Below are 10064 nucleotides of genomic sequence, written 5' to 3'. Positions count from 1 at the left end.
ACTGGAAGCAAGTATCCCACCACTGCTGGCCTGGCCTGGACCAGAAGTTCCACTACACACTACACAGTGAGGCTGTGTCAGGGGGGTGGGCGGGTAGGTGGAGCTGGAGAGATGGCTCTGGGGTTCTGTGCGCTTGCTGCTTTAGCAGAACCTCAGTTCTAGCGTCCACATGTGACTCACACCATCCATAACAAGGCATGTGCATGGTGGTCACAGAGGCCAGGAGAGGACACTAGGTCCTCTGGGAATGGAGTTACAGGCAGTTGTGAGCCGCTGTGTGCTGTGTGGGTGCAATGAATCAATCCCTGGTCTTTTGCAAAGGTACAAGTGCTCTTCACTGCTGAGCTCTCTCTCCAGCCCTGTGGGTGAACCTAGTTAAGGCAGCTCAGATTTACACTATGTCCTCTGTTTCTTGAAGTCTCGTGCAGTCAGGCTATTTGGTTATTAAGTGAATTGATGATATTTAAGTAAAGAGAGTAAAACAGTATTTAAAAAGCACCAACATCCCCCCAAAAGTCCATTCAGCCCAAGAGCCTTTGCAGTTCTAGGAACATATTTAGGAATCATAGCTCAAGTCAGGCTGCATCCACAGGAAAATGAAAAGTCTTCACGGCTTATTTTCTTTAATTACATCATAAAACAAAATTAGAACATACAGGAAACAATAATAGTTACATAACAATTTACTTTATATATTTATATATATAAAAACATATCTTTAGTCCAAAGATTTTAAAGCAAAAAGAATCATCTACTGCCTCCTTGGATTTTATTTCTTTAGAACAATCCTCCTCACCCCCACATCCTCGGATGCTGAAGTATGAGGTGTACATACAGTCACTTAGCTAATGGAACGTGGTGTTAAGTCCCCACTGGGGAACAGTTCGGGGCCTGGGGAGTGGCCGAGTGTTGGCGCAGGCCTGGTGAGAAAACAAGCAAGCAGCAGCCCCCATACAGCTAAGTCCAGGTCAGGCCAGCAGCTAGGGCACAGGGATCACACTGTGACTGCCCTGCTACCCCTCAGGGAGTCAGCAGAGTGGGGGGGGGGGCGCAGGACTGAAGACTGAGTTCTGCAGACAGCACCAGGTACCAATCCATCTGTCCCCGAGCAGCCTGACAGGAAGGGGCGGGCGGTCCTCACAGTGCTCTGAGCTCTGCACAGTCCAAGCAGGGCACTCAGGCCTGAGCCCTCAGGGTCACTGGAAGGTGGGCAAGGGTGAGCAGAGCCACCAGGAAATAGTAACTGGAAATAGTTCCTGGGAGGAAAAAGGAGGCGGCCAGAGTGGATAGAGCAGAGACAGTGGGCTCAAGCCTCTTCCAGAGGGAATCTCTGATTCCTGGGGTCAGTTCTGGGGTCACATGAGGGAGGAAGAGCTGGCCTAAAGATTCTGGGATGGACATGTCAAGAGGACCTAGGTGTTAGTGTGTCAGGGAGGGTGTCATGGGAATCAGGCTCACACTCCTACTTGTTAGAGATTAACAGTCGTCAGAAACATGTGAGAAATGATCCTTACAAGGAGCAAGCCTTCCTACGGAAACCCGGACAGCGACAGCGAGGCTCCTCTCACTGAGGCAGCACCGGGACACTCGTGTCTCTGGGGAGGGAGCTAACTAATGACCCACACCACTCAGTCATCTTCAAGACTTCAGAGATCCCTGTTCTCCAGTGCTACAAACAACAAATGGTTGAATGTTTTGGGGAGCTGTGAGGGAAATGTTAGGGTACACGAAGAAACACACATAAGCAGCAATACAGGGCAGATTGGAGCTAACACAGTAAATGGAGCAAAAGACTAACTTCAAAGATCTCCTGGGACCTGGCAGACGACACCTGTCTACCACTACTTCATCCTAGGGGGAAGAACTATTGTCCACTGTTTACACTCCTGGCCTGGTACTAACGCTGTGCCCAGAAGCAAGGAAGCCCTTATTGCCACCCAAAGGGCATGGAGTTGACGCCAAGAAAAAAACCAGCAAATGCGTCATGTGGGAAGGAACAGTCTATGAGCTCAGGAAAGATGCTCTTCCTGAGGCAAAGCATCCTCTTAGGAGCCTTGGCTGTCATTTCCCCATGCCAACTCCTGGGGGACACAGAGTGGAAAGGATCACTAGGTTTCTGCTTGTTCACGGTTCTTGTTCTACAAGCCATTCTGGCTGAGAAGTACTGACACTTTTGTAAACTTGACTCCACAAAGCCTTAGACCAAACATACTCATGTGGCAGAGACCAAAGAATTGCAGGTTCTCCAACACACTACATGTGGTTTGTAGAACAGCTTTTCCCTCTCAAATATTACATATAACTTTCTAAACTCCCAAGAGTCATTCAGACTCAAACGAGAGGATGATAGTGGAAACCCTCCAGAGACGCAGAAATGACATCCCGAGAAGTCAAAGTGCACAGCACAGTGGATCTGGCTCGAATGGGAATCTCCAGAGCCCTTCACAGAAACAACTCGCCTGCCTCCTATGGTAGTGTCCAGCAGGTAAAAGAAGGCAGGATTACAACAGCCGGTGCTTAAATAGCATATATATATATTATTGCTGGCGAATAAAGATGCGTGAAGTCAGGACATTTGGATATTGTATTTACAGCCAAATTTCATTCTCAATCAGCAGGGCTAATCACACTGCCTTTTGCATCTTCTGATGCAGACTTAAGATAGAAATAAAGATGAGGTGGTTTGAGATTCCTACTCTCTCTCATCATTCTGACTTAGACATTTTTGTCCTCAGGTCATATAAGGGTTTCTGCTTCAAGACCTCCAAGCAAACACACTAGCTCTTCTCCGAGAAGGCTGGGCTTATCCTCTGGTCTATCAGCACAGAAACCCACCTACACAATTCAGAAAAGGCTCAGCAGAGCCTGTTCTTGTCCACGCTCTCACTGATGACTAGAGATGAGCTGCCTGACTTTGGAGCAATAAGCCTTGTTTAAATAATCTTTAATTATAATGCAGGTGTGCACATGGATTGCATGGTACGTACGTCCATGGAAGCCAGAACAATTTCCAGCCATCAGTTCTGTTCCTTCGGCGTCACAAGTCAGGTGGTTGGACTTGGCCTGCAAACAGTCACAGCCAAGCCATCTTAACAGCCCAAGATCAGTCACGATCTGAGGATTTCCAAGTCTCAACACTGTCACCTACAACGCTGCCCACGGACAGGGAGGGAGTCACTCTCCTCTTTTCAGTGACAACTTTCCTATGCCCTAACAATGTCATGTCAAGGCATGTTTCAAACACATTTTAAAAGACAACTGAAAATATCAAATAGACTTCAGTGGCCCACAGCTACAAATAGTCCAGATTGGATGTCAGTGCCCCATAGCTACAACAAACACTCCAAACGGTGCAGAACACCCTAACAAAGCGTGGTAAGCAACTCACCAACTTTCCCTGGGAAATGTTTAAAACACCATTTCTGACTTACATGTCTGCTACATCAACCTAGTAGACATAGGAATACTTTCACATCCAGGGAGGCTGTCAGGGCGAGAACAGGGGCAGTAAAACACATTTCTAAAACATTAAGTAGAGCGGTTTAATATTTCAAATACTGGGAGAGATGGACATTAGGTCCTTTACTCCTCAGAGACATCAGTTAGACCTCAAATTCAACTCTAAGCCAAAAACCAAACCCCATGGACCATCATGTAAGTCACATCCCAAGCCATTTCCGCCCCACTGTACTGAATCTAGTTCTGCCCATCACAGCTTACTGACACCAGGGAAAGGAATCCAAAGGTGCTAGACTTGACATGTTCCACAATGCAACAGAGCTTTTAGACAGAGGGCAGGGTGGGTGCTGAAAGAATTGGAAGGACTGACGGCCACATCCATAGGGCTAATAAAATGGCAGCAGCTAATGGTGGTGGAATATCACAGATGACACAGGGAAGCAGGGCCTACAACTGAGGTTGTCTGTATATTCAAGAACTTTCTCCAGAGATAACAGCAATCCCCACTAGCCACCTGGAGGCTTAGGGCAACATCTTTGAGGGTACCTTATTCTTTTTGCTTGGCATGCTGAAACAGTGTCACAGTGTAGCCAAGGTTGACCTCAAACAAGAAAGAGCCTTTTCATCTCAGACCTCAGCCCGGAGGCCCCATCTCATTCTAGAGCTTTTAGCTAGTCACTATTTTCCCCCATTGTAGAAGGCGTGTTCTGAAGTGGGTGTAAATGAGACAAATGGACCAACGGGCTCCCCCCCACCCCCACTCCCAGAGACCGTTCCTTGCGATGTGTCCCCACCTGACTTGGTACTTGCAGCAATCTTTCAGCTCTGCATCTTTTGCACAAACAACTATACCTCATTTTCGTAGTTTATTGTGAAAGTGCATGTTTATGCCTGTGAATGTTTGTGCCACGCCTTGTATGGAGGTCAAAGGACAGTCTGGAGCTGCTCTCTCCTTCCACACCTTGTTAAGGCAGGGTCTATTTTGCTTCTGTCAGTGTTATGCACTCCAGGATGGAGGGCCTCAAGCTTTTGGCTTATTCTCCTGCCTCCACCTGGCTACAGGAGTGCTGGAATTCCATCCCGGTCTCTCTTTTGAATGTTCTGGAGGCTGAACTCTAGTAAGACCGCATGAGAAGTGCTTCCCCTTCTGGCCACTGCGGTAGCCCCCAGTAGGCTTTCTCAAAAGAGGTTTTTCATGTTATGCAGTACTAGGGCTGAAGATGTGGCTCTGTGGTAGAACATTTGCTTGATGCTTGAGAAGGCCCTGTTCCATCCCCAGTCCTAAAAACAAACCCAAACCCAACCAACCAAACCAAAACCCTATTGAATTCTTAAAGAGTATTCTGGGTGTGGGAAGCTAGCACTTGGGTTCAGAGGTCAGTGCTTCTCTCTACTCCTCTAAGCATGATGGGCCTGCTGTTACCCGAGAAAGGAGCAGGACGCTCGCCTGACCATATGCAGCAGGTGCTATACATCAGCAGGCCTCCTCCTTCTGACTTGTGTTCTTGGCCCAGAAAGGTTGTGATTTGCCCACAGGGGTCACCAAGACAAAGCCAATGAACCTGCGTGTGGCAATACACTCTGAGAAGATAGCATTTAAGACTTTTTGACACAATATTAAAAAAAAGAGACGCATTCAAAGTTTAATGGAAAAATGTCCCTGAATGACTTAGACTGGGCCAATCAAATCCGTGTCCACCACCTGCTCAGTGTTCAGGTCTTACTGCCAACTTGTTAGGCACTTAGGAGAAAAAAAATCAAACAACATACTTTAGAGCAGACGGACCCTCAATTTCTTTTGGTTTAGTCTGAAAGACCCTAGGGGGATCTACATCTAAATACATTTGCAAGTGTGTTTATGAGTATGTTTGCACCGAGTCTAACTTTATACTCCCAGCATTTAGGAGGCCGAGGCAAGAAAATAACCACAAATTCCAGGCCAGTCAGGGCTACAGAGTAAGACTCTGTCTGGGGGAGGGAGTGGGAGGTTCACAAATAGCCCTGTCAGGCAAAGCAGTACTAGCCATCCAAGTCCCAGCCACTCAGGGTGCTGGCTAAGGTGGAGGAGGGTAACTGGAGTCCAGGTGCCCGAGACCAGCCAGGTGAGCAATGTAACAAGACAGTCTCAGAGGAAAAGAGATTTCTGTCAAGGTAATGTGAACATAAAGGGGGAAAGGAATAAAAACACAAGTAATTTAGCTTTCGAATGAACATAATAAAATCAGATTTTAAATAGGTTTAATATGATAAATAAATCGTGTAGTATAGAATGAAGGCCTTTCATCTGACTGTTTTCTACATTGCTGGAGAGGTACATCAGACTTAAGACTTCTATGTATTTTGGCAGAACCTGTACCTATAGCATTAAGACAGCCCTTTTAACACACCAGGATCACAGGTTTGCACATCCATGTCCTAAAAGCCCCTTTCCCCCATACCCTACTACAAATCACACAAGGCTCTACCATTGGGGTTTAGAAATGTGCCTTAGACCGTCATTTAATTTCTCTCGTTTTCTGAGTTTCTTTAAAGAGTCTTTTCTTGGCTCTGAGCCATAAGTACTAAACCTGCTCCCTCTGCTCTGGTGTCAGGTGCCCAGGCCTGGTGCTCATTCCCTCTCCAGGCTCTCTGGCTGCCCCAGGGCTTCCACCTGGCTGTCTTCATATCCCCTTTCAGAGGAAGTCTGCAGAGAGACAGCTGATATGCTCAGGTCTTCCGTCAACACACAGGCAACCTGCCATTACAGGGCCCTTCTTGTATCCCTGATAGAATTAACTGTGGGAGGGGATCAAGAAACCAGCACAGCCCCCACCCCAGCAGCACTGCTGCAAAGCAGGTAGTTTAAGGAACTCAGACACAGGTGGAGATCGCACCCACATGCCTGTCGGCACAGGACGTTGGTCATTTGTGCTTGAGCTTGGGCAGCGGGGACATTCAGGCTCAGTTTGGGGATTTGTCACCCACCCCACACACTAATGCACTTCTCTTGTCTTAGTAAGCTCAGCGGGTGGTAGGAAGGAAATGTGCTGGGGACAGTGCACAGCACACAAACAAACTTACAGCATAGGATACAACAGAAACCAAAAGGAAAGTTTCTTATCATCCATACAGTCTGACTACTTCTTATCATAACTTTCCTGCTTTTTTTTTAAAATTTCTTTCCAGACTGGCAAAGATTCAGGCAGGGTCCCCTGATGGTAAAAGTTAGATTAAAAAAATATTTATTGATGTTTCTTTTAAAAATGTTTGGTGACCCCAACTAATTCATCCAAAATGCAAACTGTAAACACAACAGCAACAGAGTAACAACCGAATGGGCAGCATCCTGAGGAGGACAGACTGGACGAGAAAGAGAGCGGCAGTGAGCGAGAGAACGGAAGACGGGTGCAGTGACATACAGTGACAAACTGAGCAGATAAGAAAAGGAATTCTATTTGGACCCCAGTGATTTCAATGCAGCCGCTAAAAAAACCTCTGGGTCAAATGCTAAAAGAGCAGATGAGTGGATGCGCCTTCTCTGTGAGCATGCTCAGCATGTTAGCATGGGAACAAGGAAGCCCAGAAGTTGTGTAGGCATCTCCCAGTGGATGGCTACCAGTTCTAGGATGCAGAGAAGTTTTCTTTCTGGTCCCTGGATACGTCATATATTGTTTCCCATGCTACCTCTCACCCTGGAGGATCACAGTTACTGTTTCAAAACCCCCACAGACACCCCTTAATAAAATAAAGAAACCACAGAAGCAGTGACACTGGGCTCTGCTGGAACGTCCCCTCCCTCTACCACAGCCTGCAGCTGCTTCTGGGCATGTCCAACTGCAACGGTTGTTTTACCAGCCCACTTGTGACAGCCAGTGTGAACCTCAGCGCCATGGTCACAGAACGACAGCAGATGGAGTGAAGTGCCTGTGTGTGTGGCTCTGGGGATCTGGACGCTGCCCTCGCTTTGTAACCCTTGCCCAGGACGCTGGGGTTGCTTCCACCGGAGAGACTCCATGGTATGTCTAGAAGTGTCATTAAATACTCAGTTCACCAAGGCTGACCACCTCCGCTGTCATAGGATGATACAGCATCTGCAGAAGCGCTGTCTGCTGCCCCCTACTGATGGGGGTGGAGTGACAGGGGCGAAGTAGGCGTGGACTTTAATATTGGGTAAATGGGTCTGAAACAAGACAGAAACATTAATGAGAGCGCGCTGACAGAGAAAGAGAAAGCAATGCTGCTTCTCAGAGAAGCCGAGGGGCTGAGTGCCGGAGAGCAGGGACGCTAAGGATGCTAGGATGTAGAGGCCCGTGGCTGTACTCTGTTCTATGGAGAGGACTCCCAGTTAGAATCCCATAGCTGGAAGAAGCTAGACAAACTTAATTACTTATTGAATCAAAACATGTTTCTAGTCTTTATCTGAATATTTACTAGGTTTAAGGTATGTGTTCCTTGTTAAATGAGAGGGTCTAAAAATGGGGATCCTACCTTTAGGCTCTCAGCTCCCTTAGACACCCCTCAATAGTTAAGTAAAAGGGAAAATCAAAATACCAGCAAATGAAGATGCTCTGCTAGCCCATGACTGTCTGTCCTGTTGATGTAAGGTCTTGCTACTCCAAGAGCCCCTTTTCTGTTGTGAGGGATGGCTGTCACACTGTTGTTTCCTGAGGCAAGTGTGGAGCTGTTTAATCTCCAGTGTCCCCACCTCTCCCGTGTAAATGCCAGGCAAGCTCCCTAGCCCTGACGTGTCCCCAGCCTCCCTTTCCTTTTTATATGAAGACTGTCTCACTGTACAAATGGAGCTCATTTTCTTTTTGGTTGAGACAGGGTTTCTCTGTGTAGTTCTGGCTGTTCAGGAACTCACTCTGTAGTCCAGGCTGGCCTCGAACTCAGAAATCCGCCTGCCTCTGCCTCTGCCTCCCAAGTGCTGGGATTAAAGGCGTGCGCCGCCACCACCACCCGGCGAAGCTCATTGTCTCTTTGTCATGTCTCTCTTCCCCTTAGAACCAAATTCTAGCATGAGAGCCTTCTCAAGATTTGTCTGTGCCCTGGGGATTGGTGAAGGCCTAGACACTACTGCTCAGACTTCTTCCCTTCAGGAGCACTTTCCTACTAGTTCCACCCGACGTACAGGTGACTATCCAAGGAAAGTAAAACAGAGAAATTGAGGGAAATCTGAAAAAATAAAAAAACAGGTGAGGAAAAAAAGGAGAGAGAGACAAGAGGAAGAAGGGGCTGTGGAGGGGAAGGCGGGTGGGGCCGACGAGCAGTGCTCCTTACCCTGAGTCTCTTGATGCCAGCCCGTGAGATCTGCTGGCAGTCATAGAGTTCTATCCGCTCAAGGCTGTGACAGCTCTTCAAGTGCTCCAGGGACGCATCGGTGATCAGTGGGCAGTTGTCCAGCTCAATCACCTCCAGCTGGTCGTGGGCGCAGGCCCCATTCCCTAGGTGACGAATCCCATCGTCCGTGATCAGCTCACAGTGAGAAAGACTCTGCAACCAAAGAGAGCAAAGATGGACAACCAAGCAGCTTCCGGCATGGCTCTCGTCCGTCCAATCCCAGCATGGGGTTCTCTGGCTGGTCCTGAGAGCAGAGCCATCGAGAGCCATTCATGGTGGAACAAGAGTGCAAATCAAGAGCTGACTGACCATCTGTTCTCAGCATCTATCACTCAGGGCTTTTTTATTTTTGTATAATTACAAATTCATTTTGTGAATTCATGGAGTGACTATGAACTATTTCACAAAGTAAGGTAGCCTTAAAAATTACCTACCCTTACAAGGTATGGTGGCACACACCTTCATTTCAGCAGAGGCAGGAGGCTAACCTGGTCTACAGAGCAAGTTCCAAGACAGCCAGAGCTACACAGTAAGATCATGGTGTCACAAACAAACAAATCCATTACCCAAATTAACACTTTTCTTATCTATAGGGCAAAACAGGGCCCTATACAAACTTTTAGGAAGTTGGAACTGAATACTGACAACTTGATTCAGGGCACCAATGCATACTTAGCTAAGATGACAGCTATTGGGTGCTGGTATCTCATACATAACCTGACCCACCAAACAGAAGAGTGTTCTGTATTCTGTTCCGGACAGAGAACCATCAACCAAAATATCCCCTATAGAGTCACCCAAATAAGGAGCCAGGAACATGTAAATCATGTAAAACATGTAAAACATTGGTAAATTCTAGGTTTTTATTCTGCAAATGCACATCACTATATAATCCAGGGTGGCCTCAAACTCCAGGTGATCCTCCTGCCTCAGCTCCTGAGTGCTGGGATTACAGGCATATGCCACTACACCTCATCAGCAGTATGTTTTAATTAAATACAGTAACACATACAATACTCTAGGTTGGGGACAGTGAGATGGCTCAGTGGCTCGGTGGGTAAAAAGGATTAGTTTCCAAGCCTGTGAGCTGAGTTTGTTCCCCAGAACCTACCTGGGGTGCCAGGAGGAATGAACTCCAGACCATGTGTCCACACACACTGTGTACATGCACACACAGAATTAAAGAGTTCAATCCCCAGCACTCACACTGGCTCACAAAGACCTATAACCCCAGCTCCAGAGGATCCGATAGGAACAAACAGTGCATATCCATGCATACAGGCAAA

At 47.3% G+C, this 10064-nt stretch overlaps 1 protein-coding gene across 3 annotated transcripts in view; it reads right to left on the bottom strand.

The window, feature by feature from the left end:
- Window positions 1-606: 606 nt before the first annotated feature.
- Window positions 607-10064, bottom strand: part of Fbxl20 (F-box and leucine rich repeat protein 20) — a 67658-nt gene continuing 58200 nt past the window's right edge. For all 3 annotated transcript variants that reach the window (XM_028754993.1, XM_028754995.1, XM_028754994.1), the window contains 2 exons: window positions 8719-8931; window positions 607-7618 (listed from right to left, as the gene is read on the bottom strand). In XM_028754993.1, coding sequence (XP_028610826.1) covers window positions 7511-7618; window positions 8719-8931 — 321 coding nt within the window. In that variant the 3' untranslated portion in view covers window positions 607-7510. The remainder of the gene's footprint in view (window positions 7619-8718; window positions 8932-10064) is intronic.

The sequence above is a fragment of the Grammomys surdaster genome, unplaced genomic scaffold (assembly GCF_004785775.1).
Source record: "Grammomys surdaster isolate TR1022 unplaced genomic scaffold, NIH_TR_1.0 126048, whole genome shotgun sequence".
Classification (NCBI taxonomy): Eukaryota; Metazoa; Chordata; class Mammalia; order Rodentia; family Muridae; genus Grammomys; species Grammomys surdaster.
This window is presented reverse-complemented; position numbering and strand designations above follow the sequence as displayed.